Here is a 21146-nt window from a genome sequence, read left to right as displayed (position 1 = left end):
GATTGATTGATTGATTGATTGATTGATTGATCAAATCTTAATATCTAAAAATTCCATCATCAGATGGACCAAAATAAAAAGTTAAGTGGACATATTTTTTTAAGAACCAAAATGACAATAATTCATATGAGTAACAAAAAAAAAATAAAAAAGTCAAGCAAAATAATTTATTTATAAAACAGTTTGTTTCAATATAAAACTCGTGAACCGTTAACCAAAACTGCAGTTGTGTGTCTTTGGTGAATTTTTAGTTAAAACATGTTTGTTTCGGATTCATTGAAGTCACTCAGTGGGCAGAGAATCCAGAAATTTTACTCAAGTAAGAGTAGCGATACTTCATAAAAAAAAATAACTGAAGTAAAAGTAAACAGTACAGCGTAGTAAAAATACTAGTGGGAGTACATTTCAGAAAAGTTCCTTAAGTAAAGTAACTGAGTAAATGTAACTTGTTACTTCTCAGCTTTGCTCATAGTCAATATTGTGACTTCAATATCTATATCAAATTACAGTTTTGAAAAAGGTTTTGGAAGGAGAGTTATAATAAACCTGATGGCTGCACCTGTCAGTTACGATATTCTTACAATATAATGATGGGGGGGAAAAAATACAAAAAGCTCTAGAAAAAAATGCAAATCACATCTCTAGCATAAATTTAGTCAAATCAAGTTTATTTGCGTAGCACAGTTCAGCAGTTCAAAGTGCTTAACATTGCAAAAATGTAATGCACATAGCAAATAAAGCAATAAATCTTCTTTACGTGAAGTTATAACAGCTAAAAATAAATGATGGAACTTTTTAGATGGGAAACCAAAGTAGTCCTGGCCTGGCAGCCTGATGTCAACTGGTCTCAGGTCAGCAAGCTGGTCTTACATTCCTCTCCGTCCTGTGTGAAGCCAGCCAGTCATTTGTTAAACAGCAGGGTTTTATTTCACAGGGACTTGAAATAAAACCCTGCTGTTTGTCCTCTGAATCACTGGGCGAATTCTTCACCACGAAACGTCTTAGATTCCCTTACTACTCTTGCCTGGTTTTCTGCAGTCTTTCACGAAGGTCCCCCTCGTGTCTTCTGGTGGCACTTTCTAAAACTTTCTTTCTTGGCAATTTTCAATAAAGGCAAAATGTGTGTGTATCGCAACTAAAAATGATCTTTCCTGGATTTTATTTATGTGTTTAAGAGGCTGATAGAAGTTTTGTATTTTTCTGCTCCACAGTACCGCAGTCCTCTGTGTTAGTCGTTACCTTCTGGGTGTCTGATCAGACCAGTAGAGCTGAATAAAAGAAGACATTGGTTGTTCTTGACCACAGTGGCAGATTACTCATGATGTGGACTTATGTTCAAGGTTATGTACAGATGAATGTATTGCAGGTGAGAAGCCATCCATCCATTTTCTTTACACCCTTGTCCCTCAGTGGGGTCGGGAGGGTTGCTGGTGCCTATCTCCAGCTATCGTTCCGGGCGAGAGGCGGGGTACACCCTGGACAGGTCGCCAGTCTGTCGCAGGGCAACACAGAGACAAACAACCATGCATACACACACTCACACCTAGAGCCAATTTGTAGAGGCCAATTAACCTGACATGTTTTTGGAGTGTGGGAGGAAACCGGAGTACCCGGAGAAAACCCACACATGCACAGGGAGAACATGCAAACTCCATGCAGAAAGACCGGGGCAGAGAATCGAACCCAGAACCTTCTTGCTGCAAGGCAACAGCTCTACTGTGCCACTGTGCAGCCCTAACTAAAACTAATTGCTTTGATTTTGTATTGTAATATGTGGCCTTTTCATATTCATTTTCATTAGTGTTTTTATCGGGTGTTTGCAAACCTTTGGATGCTGCTGTTCAGGAAAAAAAATATAACAGAGAATGATCACTTTGAGTCCATTATTCTAAATTATTGATCCTGCAGCCTTCACACAGTCAGGTGTACCCATGTTTTTAATATTCATTTATCACACTTTTATGTTAAAGTATCGGATGACTACTGTTGTCCTTGCAGGGCGAAAACACATTGTTTTATTTTTGACATTCATACCGCTTCCTCAATGTAAACTAAAAGTATTCTGAATGAACAAGGTGAAGACAGAGGAGGCAAATCTGCAGTCAAGTGTCTATAATATGATAGCGCGCGCACACAAAAAGAAGCAACAACCAACATATTAGATTCCAAGTGTATTGAAAATATTGTGATTTTTATTTCAGAATAGGAAACAGTTGAAATCTGACAAACTGGAAACCTTTTCAATCCCTCCTGAAGTTATGAAAATGCTTACTTTTGTACTTTTGGGGAACTGCACGGCTGAGTGACACTATCGGCTTGTGGTGACATTTCTCAAGACATCACGGCATCTCTGTTCCTGTCCTCTACCAGGACCCTTATTCTACAAGTTAAAACTCCCAAATGAACATTTGCACCAGTGAAAGGTTTTTTTTCTCCCCCCCAACGTAAAAAGCTACCCTTCACTTTCCACAGTTGTCATCCCAAGATTTGTCAAACAGAACTAGAACTGTCGCACCTTGTATTTCAACCTGCAAACTATTTTCTTTTAGTATTTGAACCTTGGAGCTGCTGGAATGTGAAGAAATGGATTCATGTCATAAGGCATTAGGAGGCACAGTACCTTGAAAAATATTAATATGCCAAGAAATTTCACAATTTGTCACGTTTCAGCCCTGAACTCCTTATTTTTTAAAATTATTTTATTACTATTTTGGATGTTGATTTCTCCAAAATATCATTTTGAAGTTAAAGTAAACTAGAACACAATCTCAAAAGTGTGGCTTGCCTCTACGCTCTGGAGGAACAGCAGAAATCCAGAAGGATTTAGATCAAATCAAAACGTGTGCCTGCATCCCAATTTGACTTCACTTGAGCTGGTTTCTAAATAAAACAAAAAAATTAAAATAACTGGCAGAGGACCACTGATTAATGGCAGTTATTATTGCCACAAAGTATCAGGTTCCTTCTACTTTGAAATTATGCAAAGCTTTGTGCTGGTTTAATCCCAATAAGATTCACAAACGTTTGTGGCTGTAACGTCACAAAATAGCAAAAGAAAGGTGTGAATATTTTTGCACGGTACTGTAGTCTGACTGCTGGCGAAGAAGAAAAGCAGGTGCTGCAGTTTGATAATATTTCACATATACAACACAAGACTCGGCCAAATCAAGGAGTGCAAAAACTATCAAGTTAAAGTTCAGAAAATTTCAAGTCAAAAAAGGGAGAAAAAATTTTCATACATAAATAATAAAAGCATTCCATAGACCATAATAGCAGATAAACACTAACATTAAAGCACCTACATATTGAAAATGGCAGTCCCTTTTTTCAGACCGTCTCAGAGAATCGCCATGACAACAGTCCGGATGATACAACAGCGACAAAATGCAGTTCTGCCATGACAGTCACTGACACATCACCTCAGCACAACACCTACTACAGCATATGGCCATGCAAAAGGAGTGGCATGTTTTATTTTTCTAATAGATTTGTCATGTGACTGGCTGCTGCACCGACCAATGAGAGCCTGGCCTTCACAACTATGTGATGCGAGAAAGAAACTATAGATTTTACCATAGAAGAGGCTGATTGGAACACTTTCAGCGAAATTATGCAAAACCGAACAGGAAGTATTTTTGAACTTTATCGAAAACATATTATCACTGTCACTAGTTATATTAATGAATAAATGCAGCAAAACTGAACATTTTATCGAGAACTTCAAGTTTTGCTTTAAATTTGGTTTTAGTTTCTCTGCACAAGGCAATGGAAATAAACGTCAACACAAGCTGACTCGGTTTTCAAATTTCAAAACAGCCAACGAGTGTCAACTAACAAGATTTATTTATTTATTTATTTTTAAATCTCAAAAAGTCATAAAGTTAATCTTTAGAACAGCACTCGTTTTAGAAAGTGCTATACACGGAAATAAAGTGAAGTTTCCAACCAGCGTTAAATTAACATCAATGTAATACATAAAAATAATCAGCTACATTGTTGAATGCTGATGAAGACTGAACAACAGTGAAGGATAGCCCATTTTAAAACTCAACAATGAAAAAGCTGAAACAACTGAGCACTGGGTCTGAATCTACATCGCAAATCTCAAAATTGTAAAGCATTCTTTTGAAACTTGAACATTTTGTATGGCTACAGCTACAAAAAAAAACCCACCAAATCAAGCAAATTGTGGTAAAGGCCCTCGTGACGCTGAATTTAAACCTCAGAAGATGAGCAAATAAGCAACCGTCAGAGCGCTGTTAGTCATCTTCTCTTCAAATGGACATTGTCAGTTCTGTGTCTTATCCATTTTTTTTTTTTAGCCACTGCGGTGGCTCCCCTCTCCGGTGCGCTGTATCCGAGACAGGACCACCTCGCGGGACACCCTCTTGCGGTCCTTGGCCAGGCCCAGGAAGCACATGAAGTCGATGAAGCAGGTGGTGAGGTTCAGCTTGCAGCCGTACTCGCTGGTGGCGTAGTCGTAAGGGAACGTGTGGTGGTAGTTGTGAAATCCCTCGCCTGGATTTTAAAACAAGAGTTTGAAAAGAAGGAATTACAACATTTGCATTTCACTGTCGCAATTTCAATAAAAAATCTTTAAAGTGTTGGCACTTATGTAAACTGAAAAATGCTTTCAGATATTGTTTTTATTTTGACAGTTTAACCTGGAAGGGATTTTATCAGGGAATTTTGTCAGGTTCCTTTAGGCCTGCTTGACTTCCTCTTGTCATTCCAGACTCGGCCACGCCCGTCTTGTCAGATTTTTACGCCTTATCACCTTTCTGCTCTTCACTTACTTGAATCCGGATCATTAACCGGCCCCCGTGCCATGTTTGTGCCGAGTTTTATGCAACCCCCCCCAAACAGGAAGTCGAAACTGGGCGTCACTTTCGACCTCTTCGCGTTTGTCGCACGATACGACAGCAGGGGGGAGAAAAAGAAGATGGCTGCCTCCGATTTTTTTTTCGCTTTGCAACAACAAATGCAGTCACATGTGCATGCCTATGTGAGGAGAGTAGGTGAACAGCATGAAAACTTGAAATACAAAATAGATCATATATGCTTACAGGTTCAGATGTATGGCATTCTTAAAACATCCTAGGATGTCAAAAATACAATGCCTCTCGAAGTGGATGGAATATAATCCATTGCAAAATGTGTTTTACACATAAAGTATCTGAAAAGTGTGGCCTGCTATTGTGCTTCAGTGTTGCAGAAGCTTCTTTTGATGCAACTACAGCTGAAAGTCTTTAAGGACTGTCTCTCCGAAGGTAAACAGGCTTAGGCTGTTTATTCTTCTGCTAGCATCAATTTTTCTAATACTTAGGTTCAATAACTTTTATTCAACACTGAAAACAGGATTAAACTAATCCCTGACTTAGTCTATTCAAGGTGCAACTTGAATTATGTATAAATTAAAGTTAAAATAAGTGTTAGGGGTGTTTTTATCTACCTATGGCGCTGAAAGTGACAAATCTGTTCTCCCTCGGGTTGATGTTCTGGTCGTACGGCCGGTTTCCCCACATGTGCGCCGCGCTGTTCACCAGCCAGGTGGCGTTCAGCACCAAGGTGTACCTCAGCAGAGCCGGGACGAAGTACGCCACCCACAGGGACTCGCCCCAGAAGTACCAAGGCACGAACATCGGGATAAAGAAGCACATCAGCAGCACAGAGAGCTTGTAGTGCCTGTGGGAGAGGCAGACAGGAGGCAGAAGACACCAAATTAAGAAATACAAATACGAACTCTATTCTCTTCGAGACACTTTTAGTTGAGCTTTAAGTTTCTCTGCAGGTCTTAATATTTTGTTCTCTACAGCACCTCTACAAAATATTCATAACCCTTCTTTTTATTGTTGCAATTTTTCATGGAAAATGTTCTATGTATATTAATTGGACTTTATTTGATAGATCAGCATATTGTGATTGTAAGTGCAAGGAAAAAAGGATACAAGATTTTGCAAATAAAAATCTGAGAAAGGGGGTATGCACTCATCCGTTTTTCTCTGATGCCCCTTAATTCAACCTTGAGCAACTAGTCGGAATCAATTTGTGTCTAATTTGTTGTCTGTATGAAAGCCTTACAGGTATATGGATATTTTTTTAAAGAAAGAAAACAAGCTGCAGGAGGATCTGGATGTTCCTGCTGTTATGTTGAGCTAACACACAAAATTCAGACATAATGCATTCAGGTTTATAGCTGTGCCGTGACCAAATGTGAGCACGAATACTATCAACAGAGATCATATTTGACCTCATTCTTTAAGACTCAACACAAGCATATTTATGTAAATTAGCTTACCTCCTCTGAAACATTACAACTTTGTCGCTTAGCAGGTCGCTCAGCTCCAGCTTGCCTCCCTTCTCGATGACGTCGGGATGTTTGCGCACCAGCAGCCAGCCGATGTGGGAGAAGAAGAAGCCCCTTCTGGCGTTGTGGGGGTCTGCGTCCGTCTCCGAGTATTTGTGATGAACCCGGTGGTCTCGAGCCCATTCGAATATATCGTTCTAGAGTTTTGAGTTCAAACAACGTTTGCACCAACTGAGATATTAACCACAGTGTGTTACTCTTTTTTTTTTTTATATATATACACACCTGAAAAGCCATGGAATTACCAACAGCGAGGAAGATCCTCAGAGGTAATGAAGCTTTGTAGGTCCTGTGGCTCCACAAGCGGTGAGCCCCTGCAGTAATTCCTAAAGCACTTATCAGAAAGCAGGTCATAGCTGTGGAGAGACAAAACAAACATACAGAGGAATAAAGATAAAGCTAAAATATGACAAGGTCTTGTTTTCTGTTTATTAAGGCAAGACTTGATTATAGACTTATCAGAAAACAACCCAGGGTTACTTACTTGCACATAAACCTTGAGTTTGAGATTGTAAACAAAACAAGACAAGCTGGTGCCGGAAGTTGGAATACATGAGTCATCCGCCCTTAACGCAATCAAACTTTCACCTAAATAGCAATTGTTTGTCTGAAACTACTTCCCGTTCCTCAAGCACCACTGCGACGTGCAAGGTAACCAATAAACCAAATGCATATTTAGAAGGCCACAAACACAAGATGTTTTTGTATAAACATCTGCACTGTTGTTTTAGTTGCACAAAAGCGCACCATTTGAATCATTGAAATGCAGCGGGGCTACTTTTGTTTCTTTGTGACACCAAAAATTACATAACCTTGTGACTGAACTCACCCCTTCATTACTGATAATGGAAGAGGGATTTAATTATTTAATGTGAATATAAAGGTAATCATTTTTCCAACTAGCCTACATTTATTTGCTTTCACGTTATTTTGTTACTTGATTAAAGATCTAACACTGTGAATCTAATGTTAAAGAGTATTTACTTACTTTCCTGGCACTCGTGCATCTTGGCTATAAACATACACAGCCTTGAAGAAGCATTCATACCCCATGAACTTTTCTACATTTTATTTTATGACTGGAAACTTCAACATATTTCACAGGGATTTTGTACTATAGGCCAATACAAGGCAGCAACTAATTGTGAAGTTTGACTGGGCCATTCTCACATGAATAAGTTTAATATAAACTATGCTGTTGTAATGTTGGCTTTACATTTAAGAGTGCCAGCCCTGCTAGAGATCAACTTCAACCTCAGCCCCAGATCCTGTGCTCCATCCATCTTTTATTCAACCCTGTAAAGTATCCGCATCTCTATCTGCTAAAGAAAAACACCCCCAAAGTTGCCACCATGCTTCCCTGTAAGGATGTTGCATTCAGGGTGATGCGCAGAGTCATTTTTCCATAAAACATAGTGCTTTACATGCACATGATATTATTGTATATTAGTCCTAACTGACCAGAGCACATTCTTCCACATTCAAGATTTTAGGTGTAAAAAATGTCAAAAGCCATTTATCCGTTTCCTTCCACTTCACAGGTGTCCACTAATTTATGTTGGCATATTACATCAAATATAATGAGTGTTGTGGCTGTAAAATACTTTTCCAAAGCGTTGTAAAAGCATAACGAGAACATTCTCTGTAAGCAACTGAGCCCTGTTGCTTTGACAGCTGATCATTTGATGAAATATGATCCTCAATAAAAACAAAAACATAAACTATGTGCAAACAAGCTCTGACATGTAGCTTTTCTCACGAGCTCCTTTGGTTTGATTTTACTTACACCAAAGCAACGTAGAGGGAGATGCAGAAGGGATGAGGAATAAGCCGTAAACTGCTCCTAAATGCAACAGAGTCATGAGGATGATGTTTCTCCAGACTAGGATCTTAGAAGGTTTCGGGCCTTCCTTCTCCTTGTAGGTGTGATCAAACGCATCTTCTCCGGCTGCCTCTGAGCAAACGTCCCCGTTGACCGACGTGTGCTGTTGCTGCTTTTCAAACGGCTCAGACCCCGTCATGTCGGCTTCGGATGAGTGATGCTCTAAAGGAAAAAAATAAATACACATCTGTACATAAGAAACGAAGCAGCGACACAGAAGGCTTAAAAAAAATGCTGCTCACTGAGAACATGCTAATTACTGTTTTAGCTAACAAGACTGGCAAGTTGCTAGTTGGCGCTGGTGAGGAAAAAAAAACGAGTGGTCATGTAACGAAGATGCGGGCAATGACAACGTTGCGTAACACTGGCTTAAAATTTTACAATAATAATAAATAAAAAACATAACTCACAACTCACCAAGTAAAGAAAGGTAAAATGAATATTTCTGGGGCTAAGGAAGGAGTCAAAATCGGTGTCTGACCTAAAATTACAGTAACCCAGAAAGAGAGTGGTAGTCAGCGCTGCGGCGAGCATCAATGAGAGACTCAGCCTCCGATGAGCTCGACCAATCACAGCTCTGATGCCGCCTCACATTTGATTCTGATTGGCTGTCTCTTTATCTGCTGTTCACCTTTTATTCATTCGATGACCAGCCAGATGTATGTTTTAACCTCCCACCATAGAGCAGCTGCTGTGGTTCCTTTCCGCTGCTGTCTAGACTTGTATTGAATTAAAGTGCAATCGTATTGCCACTACCCGCATTATAAAACGGGTTACGGATAAAACCTGCGACTGTTTTTGATAAGTTGGTTTTAAATACTGGTTTTATATATATAAATAAAACTACGTAAAAGACTAGTTGGGGCATGCCATTAGCAATGCATAAGGAGAGCAGTGACTGACCTGCTTCGCAGGTCAGTCACTGCCTCCATGCATTGCATGGCAGGCACCTATTGTTCTACACCCAATAGAACGCCTGGATATTATTATTATTATAACAACTTCTTCCATTACCGTTAATGCGGCTCGTACCGCTGCGTGCCCACCCACAAAAGTGGTATCAAAACGTGTGTCTCGATCCCGGCATTGGAGCTATTACTTTTATTGGGGATCGGAGTTACGACGGCGACGTAAAAAGCGAAAAACGAGCGAAATTTCCAACTGCCGAAACCTTAGAGTGTAACTGAAACCAACTGCCGCTTTTTAGAGTGAGAAAAAGAGTGGAATTTTGACCCCAAAATAATTTTGAAATCGCTCTCATGGGTGCAAAAATTGCTCTATTGGTATGAAAGTCGGTCATGACATTGATACGAATGCCTGCTCCGGTAAAATGTTTTCAAAATTTCCCTAGGGCTTATGGTTTTCGGTCCAGGTGCTTCAGAGCAAAGTTTTGGGACAGGATAACTGACGCTCCTCTCCAGTGTTTTACATACATTTCTGAAAAATCTCTGAGCTCAGCGCACACCATTTTTCTCTCATCACTGCAATTACTGTGATTGAGCTACAGATATGAATCGCGGTAATAGATGAGATGAGAAATAGCCCTCTCATATGCTTCAAACGGTTTTTGGATCGGACTTACGGAACCCGAACGGGAAGCAGTCGTTCGGACTGCTTTTTCCATTAAAACTGACTGGGTGTCTCATAAAGATAGATAAGTCTGACACACACAGGGCACTTTCATCACTATAGCAACAGAATGCAGAGAGGGAGAACTGCTGGGGTTTGGACTACAAAGACTCTGTAGTTCTAAATATGGCGGAACACTTTAATGCAGAGGGCAGAGCAGAAGGTCAGAACTACAACATGGCGGAACACTCAATTATTACAGAGGAGGCCTGAGCTGGCAGTTAGAACTACTTCCTGTTTTGGGCATTATACAGGTGGATTAACCAAACCACTGTTACACATTGGATTAGTGTGGTTATGAAAATTAAGTTTACTGAAAGTTTCAAAATAAAACTCTGAAAATTGCACTGACAAAAGTGCATCGCCGTAGGCGATGCAAAAATGAAAATCTTTTTTTTATGTTTTTTTTCTCAGGATAGTGAACTGCCTTGCGCAGCAAGGCATTTCATTAACATTAGCATTTCATGGTTGTCTTAAAGATTGAAATCCTTCCCCAGCTTTCTGTCTCACACACACAGCAGTTGGCTGAGGGCCAATCGCTAGAGCAACAGAATCCAGAGAAAGGCTGCTGGTTTGGACTACAAACCAGCAGCCATAACTGCCATAACTGTAGTTCTATCTATGGCCAAGACTCAGTTAAAATAGAGGCCTGACCAGCATGTCAGAACTACAACATGGCGGAACACTCAGTTATTACAGAGGAGGAGTTGGCTGGTATTATAAACAACTTGTGCTTTGAGCATTATATAACTGATTTAACCTGATCACTATTACACATGAAATTAGTGTGGCAATTTCAAATGAAGCTTATTGAAATTTTTCAAAATAAAAGCCTTGACAATTTTTACATCATGTAATTGCTCTTTTTACATACATTTCTGCAAAAAGTTCTGAGCTCAGCGCACACCATTTTTCTCTCATCACTGCAATTACTGTGAATGAGCTACAGATATGAATCGCGGTACTAAATGAGACGACAAATAGCCCTCTCATACGCTTCAAACGGTTTTCGAATACGTATCACGGTTCCCGAATGGAAAGGAGTTGTTCGAACAGCTTTTTGGAGTGAAACTGGCTGGCTCAAACAGATAGAATTGTTTCTCCCCCTGTCTGGAGAAACACAGGGGGAGGCTTGGTCACTATAGCAACAGAACACAGACAAAAGCCAAACTGCTCCTTAGGACTACAAAAACACCATCTTTGTAGTTCTAAACACGATGGAACACTTTACTACAGAGGCCTGAGCAGAAGGTCGGAAGGTCAACATGGTGGAACCCTCAATCATTACAAAGGAGGGCTGAGCTGGCAGTTAAGAAGTAAATAATGGTGGAACTCTGACTTATTACAGAAAGAAGGTGAGCAGAATGTTATAACTACAGACAGGGCAGAATGTTCTGGGCATTATATATAAACTGGTTTAACCCAACCACTGTTAGATATTGGATTAGTGTGGCCATTTAAAATGAAGCTTACTGAAAATTTCAAAATAAAAGCCTGAATATTCCTCTTGGGCCTTTATTATGTTTTTCTCTCAGGTTAGTGCAGAGACAACTACAGATTTAAATCGTGTTTCCATCGGAGACAAGAAATTGCCCTCTTATATGCTTCAAAAAGTTTTCGGATTGCTCTTATGGATGCTGAACAGTAAGCCGCTTTGATCAGAAAAACTAACTGCTTCAAACAGTTAGAATTCTCTCTCCCTGTGTGTCTCACTAACATGATAGTTGAGCTGCTCTTTAGAACTACAATGACTGAAGGTCAGAACTACAACATGGCGGAACTTTCAGATACCACAGATTAGGGCTGAACTGGCATTTAGAACTACTTGCTGTTTTGGGCATTATATAGTTGGATTAACCCAACCACTGTTACACATTTTATTGCTGTGGTCAATTAAAATGAAGCTTAATGAAAATTTCAAAATAAAAGCCTTGATATTTTTCACATCAGCTTTGGGCTTTATGTGAAATGTTTAAACAAACTACTTTTACACATTGAATTGGTGTGGTGGTTAAAATGAAGCCTACTGAAAGTTTCAAAATAAAAGTCTGCATATTCCTCTCATGCTAGTGCAACGCCGTAGGCGTTGCAATAATATTAAGCTTTTTTCGCATTTTTTTTTCCTCAGGATAGTGAACTGCCTTGCGCAGCAAGGCAGTTCATTAACATTAGCACAAGTTTAGCATTTTACTGCCCCCACTAGTGCACTGCCTTGCGCAGCAAGGCAGTGCACATCCTAACATCCTACATGAATATTAGTCTTCACGCTAATATTAGCATTTTGGCTTATGCATTAATTTCAACATACTGAATGGTACAGGTGCAGTTTAGTCAACATGTTTCTGACTCACCACAGGTTATTGACTACATTGAAGCTTTCTTTAGCATTAATGCTAATTTTTTGCATTAGAACGCTTGATTAAAAACCGACGGGCACACTTTGGCATGCCCCTTAAAATTTCTGCGGAATTTTCTAGTTGTATATTAATGTGCTGCGTTGAACTTTAACGGCCGTTAACTACTTTTAATGGCGCGTGAACCAAAATATAAGCGGATGTGCCGAATCGAATTTCCCCTTCGAGATGTTTCTCTGCCGTGCGCGCGCATCTACTACACTTTACGGCAGCCTCGTAACTCCGTGGTGCATTTAAAAGAAGCAGTACACCAAATTATGTATGAAAATATCACAAAACAAAATATTTTTTTCTTATAAAAATAATTAATTGTAATAACTTTTAAATATGTTTGTAGTATAACCATTTGCTACAATAAGTCTTTCAGAGTATGTTTCTTTGTGATTTGCACATATAGAGACATATTTCCCATCCTTTCCCAGCAAGATAGCTCAAGCCCACACATGTTTAACTGAGAGAGTCTGTGATGAGCAGTTTTAATTAAATAGTGACCACTTCAATTTCTGGTTTAATATTAATTATTACTTACCAGCACATAAATAACAAAAATAAAATGTTATAATTAGGCATACTTTGCCACAAAAATATCCATTAAACTGTATAGCATAATTAGTGTGGGAGACCTGGGGTCTCCCTTAAAACTGCCACCTGGATGTCCTGTTGCCTATGGGTAGTTTAAACTTTGATGTTTGATGTTATTCATTTGTAGCATTTAAAATAATGACTAATTTATTAGGGAAAAATACAAAAGTAAAACCAAGTGAAAGCGATCAAGTATCTTCTATGGGAGACATAGACCATAAGAATAACTCTAGCTAAAGTAACATCACTGTTGGATAATGTCTCCCACTCCATACATGAAGCTGTTGATGAACTGGACCTTTCAATATCAGACTGCTCCATTTTAAGTGCACAAAATAGTGTTATCAGACATCTTTCTTCCCAGATCCTGTTAGACTGTAACCATCACCGCTCCACAACAAGCTGAGTAAATTTCTACATCCCTGCTGGTGTTTGCATAGTTATTTGCACAGTTTTACTCATTTCAAATAAAATTTCTGCTTGTATTTGCACTGCTTTGTTTGCACAGTTTCATATTGTGAATTGTCTACTGTTTTTAATGCAATGTATACACGTTCATTTCACATGTATTTTCATTTGAATATTTTAATGCCTTTATTTTCATATTTTTATTTTTGTGTGAATACAATTGCCCTGATGTCATTTTATGTTGCTGCTGTTAATTCTGAAATTCCCCCAATCTTGATCAAAAAGGTCTATTCTATTCTATTCTATTCTATTCTATTCTATTCTATTCTATTCTATTCTATTCTATTCTATAACAACACATCACGTCAGATCCATTTCAGTGCAAATTATCAAATGTGCGTATTGTACTTGAATGCATCATGAGGTTATCACAAAATCACCGTAAGCTAACGTGTAGTTGCGCAAAAGTGTAAAAGTGAAACTTGACTCTATGTAACTCCGGGTCATCACAGTTTTGCGTTTCTTCCTGGCTGGCTGACCTACATTTGGAAAGCTGGCGACTTTGTCGCCATCTAGAGGAGATTTGATGTATAGCACCGATGATGCCACCTTAATCATTTTTATTAAACAAACGGGACAAGCCTGGGCACCGGCAGTAAAAATTTGCTCCTATGCTAATAAGTAAATATTTTCATAACTGAATGACTTTAGTCTATTTACAATGTACTCGCATTTTAATTAGGTAGCGGTTGTATTTATAGCCATTGTTGTTGCTGCTGCTGCCGCCGCTGTTGCTGCAATGGAAGTAAACAGGGACGAGGCGGAGCGCTGCATTGACATTGCTGCCGCAGCTTTAAAGATTCACCAGCCTGAAAAGGCGCTGAGGTTCTTGGAGAAGGCACAGAGACTCTTCCCAACAGAGAAAGCTCAAGGTAAGCAAGAGCTATGATGGTGGTGCGCGATGAGGACCCTGTAGTTGCAGCATCATCACCTGCAGCAGCACCTCCATCCCAGAGGAGCTGCGCATACAGCATACAGTCAGGGCCTGTAATAGCATTACTAGCTGACTCCTTTACTATTACACTGTAATGTTAAGCTCGACAATACGCAAAGCTGATGTTCCCTTTCATTCCTATTTTGGGTTTGAATGTGTCAGGAAATATGAATAGAAAAATAAACCTAGAGATCCGGCGGTCAACAACAGGACAGGGGAGGGACCTAGATTACCAGCATCCTTAAATAGCGCTATTCATACTGTTTTTTTTCCTCACACATTTTGTTACAGTAAAATCACAAAGCTTCATGTTTTATGTTATATGTGATAAACCAAGGGAGTACAGAATTACAAATTGTAAGGAGCATTATATATATATATATATATATATATATATATATATATATATATATATATATATATATATATATATATATATATATATATATATATGGGACATCTGTGCAGGACATATGTACAGGAACATCTGTGCAGAATATGGACTGGAAGCCCCGAGGTCAAAGTGGGGAACACCCCCAAAGGTGGTGGAGAATGACCGAGCTAAGATCCTGTGGGACTTCCAGATCCAGACAGACAAGATGGTAATGGCGAACCAACCGGACATTGTGGTGGTGGATAAAGAACAGAGGAAAGCCGTTGTGGTGGATGTAGCAATACCAAGTGACCACAACATCAGGAAAAAGGAGCATGAGAAACTGGAGAAGTACCAGGGCCTCAGAGAGGAACTGGAGAAGGCCTGGAAGGTGAAGACCACAGTGGTGCCTGTGGTCATCGGGGCCCTCGGGGCAGTCACCCCCAAACTGGAGCAGTGGCTCAAACAGATCCCAGGAACAACATCAGACATCTCAGTCCAGAAATGTGCAGTTCTAGGTACAGCCAAGATACTGCGCAGAACCCTCAAGCTCCCAGGCCTCTGGTAGAGGATCCGAGCTCAGAGGATGAAAGAGACCACCCGCGGAGGGTGAGAAGGGAATATATATATATATATATATATATATATATATATATATATATATATATATATAATTTACATAACAAAAATCTTTTCTTTTTGTCATGTTGTTGCTATTGTATTATGTATGTTTGTATTCAACCTCATTCACTCTGATCTGATACTTCTAATTAGATGGATTTCAGCTGTGTTTAGAGCTCTGCAATAAATTAATTTAAATTTAGGAAATTGTTTGAAAAATCTGGATTTATTTTTTTTAACTGCTGAACTACTTGGGCTTCCGTAGTTCAGAGTGATGTCGGCGCACCCAGGGCCCTGTTTCACAAGCATTTCTGACAGTTTGTATTTTCTTTTATTCGTAATTTCAGTTTAATGGGGACAAACAAATGGACTATAATTGAAAATTAGATTAAAATAAACTTTTAGAGGTGTCAAACGACTCGGGATTAGTGTGGAAGTTCACCTTCCAGCTGGACAACAATCTAAACATACAGCCAAAGCTGTGGCAGGATGATTCATGACGGTTCATGTCAAAGACTACACTTTAATCTAACTGAAAATTCTAGAGGAAGACTTAAAAGTGGATTCAAGTGGACATTCTCCAACCAATCTGATCACACTTAAGGTATTTTACAAAGAATCGTCCAAAATCTGCCCAAATCTGCAAAACTGACATCCAAAATCTGCCCAAATCTGCAAAGCTGACATTGCCTTAAAGATTTGCAGCTGTAACTGAAACAACAGCTGGCTGAAAAATTTAGGCACAAACAGTAGCAGGTATTTATAGAAAAAGCTTCAAGAAATTGACCTTATGTCATTTCTAAAACATGGGTTTGTGTGGTTTTAAGTGCTGTCTTAGTGCTTCAGGTAGTAACCATTTGTCACCGTATGATTGTCAGCACTGTTGGACCTAATTGCAAGGAATGGCTTCACTCCCAGACATGGCGCCCACTCAGACTTCAGCGACGTTTCTGGGCCTCGACAGCGACAGGACCCGCATGAAGACACCAAGCCAGAAGAAAAACCTTCAGACACCTCTAGATCTTACACGGCAGAGCAGCTGGAGGCCGTGAGAAGGTACGGAATAAATGGAGGTGCTGTTGACGTAGTTGCATTTTTTCTTTATCTGCCCTTCATATTCCTAACCGTGCTGTTTTGCACGCAGAACAAAACAATGCAAAGACTTCTACGAAATCCTCGGAGTCCAGAAAGATTTCTCTGAGGACGAGCTCAAGAGGTCGTACAGAAAACTGGCTCTGAAATTCCACCCTGACAAGAATCAAGCGCCGGGCGCCACAGAAGCATTTAAAGGTGATTCGGTCAGAAAATCAGAAAAGTCAAACATGAGACAGACGTGTAGAAAGGATCACAATTGTTCATTTCTCGCAGCTATCGGAAATGCCTACGCCGTCCTGAGTAACGCAAACAAAAGAAGACAGTACGATCAGTGGGGAGAAGAGGGAAGGCATCCGTCAAGCAGCGGCCCTGAAAATGGACATTTCGAGCCAGACATCTCACCCGAAGATCTCTTCAACATGTTCTTTGGAGGCGGTTATCCATCAAGTAACTGTCACATCTCTTACATCTCTTTGTCTTTCAACAGCCATCTACTTACGATGAAACTGATAAACCATTCTTTACTATTCTAGGTAATGGTCATGTGTACACTAATGGGCGGATGCGTAACCAGAGGCGGGAGAGAAGAGAGCGACCAAGAGATGTAAGTTTATTGTTGTTACGTTATCTGTACATTCTTCTGATGAATTGTTTTATTTTTATTTATTTATTTATTTATTTATTTATTTATTTATTTATTTATTTATTTATTTATTTATTTATTTATTTTAGATCTGGTTTTGTTCTTTGATTACTTCACAACTATCATTCACCATTGATATATCTACTGTTCATACAGTACAGCAGCTTAAACAAAAATAGTTTACAAAGTTTTGTATTTTATGTGTAGCATACTTACCATGAGTTCTTCTTCCTCTACATTACTATTATCACTATTACTATTTTCATTATTATGTTTTACTATGGCTGTTTTTTTTTTTTTTTTTTTACAAATTGCCTTTATTTATGTAGTACTGTATCAGTTGTTGATTACATTTTTACTCCATTACTTAATTACTTTAATTAGCAGTTTTCTTCTATATTTGTATGTCTTCACATTGTTTTCTTTATTTTGACGATTTAATTCCATCAGTTATGCTTTAACTCATTTAGTTTCTCATTCTTAACTTTAAACACTCTTTAAAATTTCTGCATTTTCTTTTTGGTATTCTGAACAAGCAATGGTATATTTGCAGCTCTCGGAGTAAATGCGGCATACAGATAATGTGGTGTCGCATAATCGCCAGCAGGGGGTGGCATTTAGCCGCTCGCCATTTTACAAGGTTGAGACAACGCTTCCCTTCAGAGATGTTTTTCTGTGTCACATCCGCAGGGAGGTCTGGCTGTCTTTGTGCAGGTCATGCCCATCCTCATTCTGGTGATTGTGTCGGCTCTCAGTCAGATAATGGTCAACAGCCCCTCCTACAGTCTCAGCTTCAGGCCGTGAGTTTGACCTCCTGTTCTAAAACGGTGCACAAGAGTGTTAAATAACACAGCCGAACGGTTGATCTGCCTGACCCAGAAGGACTTGAACGAGATATCATCTTTAAGCAAAAATTACCAACCCAGCTTAATTTAGCCGTGAACTCTAGAACTGTTTCTCACATTACAGCCACAAACCTCAGTGTGCTTTATTAGAGCGACTCTCGACACTGGTTTGCAAATAAAAATCTGACGGGTGTGAGGCTCATTTGTATTCAGACCTGTTTACTCTGATATCCCGAAATAAAATGAATATTTCATCCAATCTAACCAAAACTGGACTTTTTTGCAAGAGAAAACCGGACACAATTTTCATATGTTCATATGTTAGTTTTTTTTTTCTTTCCTATTCCCAATTATACTCCACAACCCAAAAAATGCATCGGGATTTATGATTTAAATGTGAAAACATTTGATTTTCACAAGGCATTGTAAAGTCATAAGTTGCATGAAAATAATCTATTAATTTTATTTTATTTTCAGAAACAGATGGTTTTAGAGTTTTTTTTGTTTCGTTTGTCTTATGGAAACTTTTGCTTTTGCAATCTGAAATACCTTTTGAACTGAGCCGAGTTGATTCAGGGCCCAGTGGGTCATTCCTGCGCTGCCTGCTGTCATATGATATGTCTCCCACATGCTTGTCTTATCTCCCGTCAGGTCAGCTGGCTACACGCAGAAGAGGCTGACTGAGAACCTGAAGGTGCCATATTACGTGGGGGAGCAGTTCTCCAAAGAGTTCACTGGCATGAATCTGAAAAATCTGGAGCGGAGCGTGGAGGACGACTACATTTCAAACCTCCGCAACAACTGCTGGAAAGAGAAACAGCAAAGTAGGGCTTCGTCTTGCATCAGGCCGGGCCAGGCTGAATCTTTTGCAACGCTCGGAGAGGTTTTGCAGCCCTCCTCGTATATCTCACATGACTTGTTTGTGTGGTCTGTTGCAGAGGAAGGAATGCTCTACAGGGCTCGCTATTTTGGAGACAGTGAGCTGTACCAGAGAGCGCAGCGGGCTCGAACTCCAAGCTGCGCCAAGCTCTCAGAGATCACGGCCTCCTTGCATTAAAACGCCGCTAATCTTACGTTAGTTCTCCAGAATAGGATTAGTTCTGATTATCATTCCTCTTGTTGCCTTCAGGTTTCTAGAATCATCCCAAAACATGACTAACACAAAGGCTGTAAATACATAAGCTTCGACATCCTCAAGGCCTTACATAGCTAACGACACACGAGTAAAGCACTTCCTCCCTCTCCACTCTCTTTTCTAAGTTCACGTGATTGACATAGAAGTCTTCGTATGTATATATATATATATATATATATATATATATGTATATATATATATATATGTATATATATATATATATATATATATATATATATATACAGCCATGAATTAAAACAAAGCCATTTATCACATCTTGACAAGGGAACAAGATGTAGATTTGATGTGAAGCCCGAAAGAACAGAAGCCATGAAGATGAAAAAGATTGCTTCACCTCTGTAGGGCTGAGAAGCCAGTGTCGAACCAGGCACAAGGTTTAGCTATAAATAGAAATGCGGATGTTAACTTACACAGCAGTTTAAAAGATACCATGTTGAATGCTTCCTCCTTTTTTTCTTTGTTTTTTTTTTCTGAAGTCAGAGGAGAAGCTGTTTCCACTGACTCTAAATGCACATTCTAACTATGCAGGGAAATTGGTGTAGCCTCTGATTAACACGTGCACTCACGGTTTGGGCGTAGTTAGACACGGTCTTTTGTTCTAATGTGCTCGAGAGACAAGAGTCAGGAGATAATCCTGTCACTTTTTGTCCCTTGATTAAACGAAGGTCGGCCATGTGGCGTTACCTCACTTCACTTTGGATACAAGGCGTCGAAAAAGTAGTTACATCCCTCGAGGTTTTTCACATTACGTGAAATAAAATCGGGATTTATTGTGATAGACCAACAGAAAGCCCCTCAGAAGTCTTTTATTACGGCCACCAACTGTTTCTTCTTATATTTTTTGTATTTAGCTGAACACAAGTGCATGCGTTGATTTGCAATAAAATAAAATTGTGTTCTGACAACGTTCCCTGTCTGTTCTGAAGAAAAGCGTGCCATGTCTCACGGCTGGGATGATGCGTTCAGGTCAACGCTTCGTACTCGTCTTCCTTCACACGTCGCACGTAATCCGAAAAGTTCAGTCTTGGTTCCATCTGACCAACCACCTCGTTTTTCTTCTACCTCTGGATTGATGGGGCCATGGATCTATGCAGCTCCTACAGAGTCACATGAATGATGAGTTCGGAACACGATATTTATTCTTTGTATCTTATTTATTACATACATCATCCAAACTAAGAGAAAAGTAGAACGTCGTCTCACTTTTTTTTTTTTTTTTTTTTGTCCCCCACTGTGTTTCTACTCCCAGATTAAAATAAAAATGGATGCCTGAACATGTTGAATGTGACTCATTGCTGCGAGCAGAACAAGCACGGAGGCGAAGAGAGAGAGAGAGAGTGATAGAGAGAAAGAGAGAGAGAGAGAGAGGGGGGAAAAAAACAACAAAAAAACAAAACAAAAGCTCAGTCAGCATATTTAGTACAAACTGTGCTGGGAGGCTGACTAAGGCTGGGAAGTGGACACATGGCAGCGCGCACGTTCACACTTTTGAGAGTGAGACGTGCAGCCTGTCCCGAGCAGCAGAGAGTGCAGCGTCACATTCTTTTCTCTATAAATAAGTTCAGCTGTTTTCAGCAGAAGTTGCAACTTTTTCACAGTGACATTTTTTTTTTTTTTTTTTTTTTTTTTCCGCTTGAGTCATGAATTGGTTTCAACTTCAAGTTCTGCTCGTACTCATGACAGCCGGTTTAAACGGACAAATTTGTGGGTAGGAACTTAAGAGAAAAAAATTTGATGCCTTGACCCGAAAACCTCTTGAAAACCACGGTGGCTCGATTTATGCTGACTGAGTGTGTGACTGCTTGTTACATTCAAGACTAGTGTCACTGCAGATGTGTACACACGTTTTCTGAGAGGTCAAGAACGGAGAAGCATTTTCGTTCTTAGTGAGGTCATCTGTTCGAAGAAGTCAGTACTCCTCTCTCTTATGTTAACTTTAACTTAACATAAAAACAAACTTCAGTCAGAAATGTCCCTGTCGTTCTGGGTCAACACTCATTATGTAATTTGGAGTTTTGTTGCATCTGAGTTTTGATTCAACACAACTAATGTTATCCATTTTGTTGCATGAACCCAGCAACACTATATCCACTACATCTGAATGAATGATATCACCCAAAAGCCAATTTATTTCAGT

At 39.5% G+C, this 21146-nt stretch overlaps 2 protein-coding genes across 3 annotated transcripts; one reads left to right on the top strand and one right to left on the bottom strand.

The window, feature by feature from the left end:
- Positions 1–2158: 2158 nt before the first annotated feature.
- On the bottom strand, positions 2159–8799 carry scd (stearoyl-CoA desaturase (delta-9-desaturase)). Its single transcript, XM_014976877.2, has 6 exons — positions 8667–8799; positions 8154–8411; positions 6593–6723; positions 6299–6504; positions 5453–5685; positions 2159–4518 (listed from the first exon to the last, which is right to left on the bottom strand). The coding sequence occupies exons 2-6, from the start codon at positions 8386–8388 to the stop codon at positions 4319–4321; spliced, it is 1005 nt and encodes a 334-aa protein (XP_014832363.2). The 5' UTR covers positions 8389–8411; positions 8667–8799; the 3' UTR covers positions 2159–4318.
- Positions 8800–14052: 5253 nt separating this feature from the next.
- dnajb12b (DnaJ heat shock protein family (Hsp40) member B12b) lies at positions 14053–19315 on the top strand. Of its 2 annotated transcripts, XM_014976880.2 has the most exons (8): positions 14053–14214; positions 16149–16326; positions 16415–16560; positions 16639–16812; positions 16899–16969; positions 17699–17808; positions 18505–18677; positions 18792–19315. In XM_014976880.2, the coding sequence occupies exons 1-8, from the start codon at positions 14082–14084 to the stop codon at positions 18908–18910; spliced, it is 1104 nt and encodes a 367-aa protein (XP_014832366.2). In that variant the 5' UTR covers positions 14053–14081; the 3' UTR covers positions 18911–19315. The 2 variants fall into 2 exon arrangements, with proteins under 2 accessions (XP_014832366.2, XP_087857112.1); XM_088000986.1 differs by having other exon boundaries at positions 16415–16812.
- Positions 19316–21146: the final 1831 nt, after the last annotated feature.

This window comes from Poecilia mexicana, unplaced genomic scaffold (genome assembly GCF_051168715.1).
Source record: "Poecilia mexicana isolate PSO_F unplaced genomic scaffold, ASM5116871v1 scaffold_19, whole genome shotgun sequence".
In the NCBI taxonomy this organism is placed as follows: Eukaryota; Metazoa; Chordata; class Actinopteri; order Cyprinodontiformes; family Poeciliidae; genus Poecilia; species Poecilia mexicana.
Note: the sequence above shows the minus strand (reverse complement) of the source record. Positions and strands in the feature narration are given on the sequence as shown.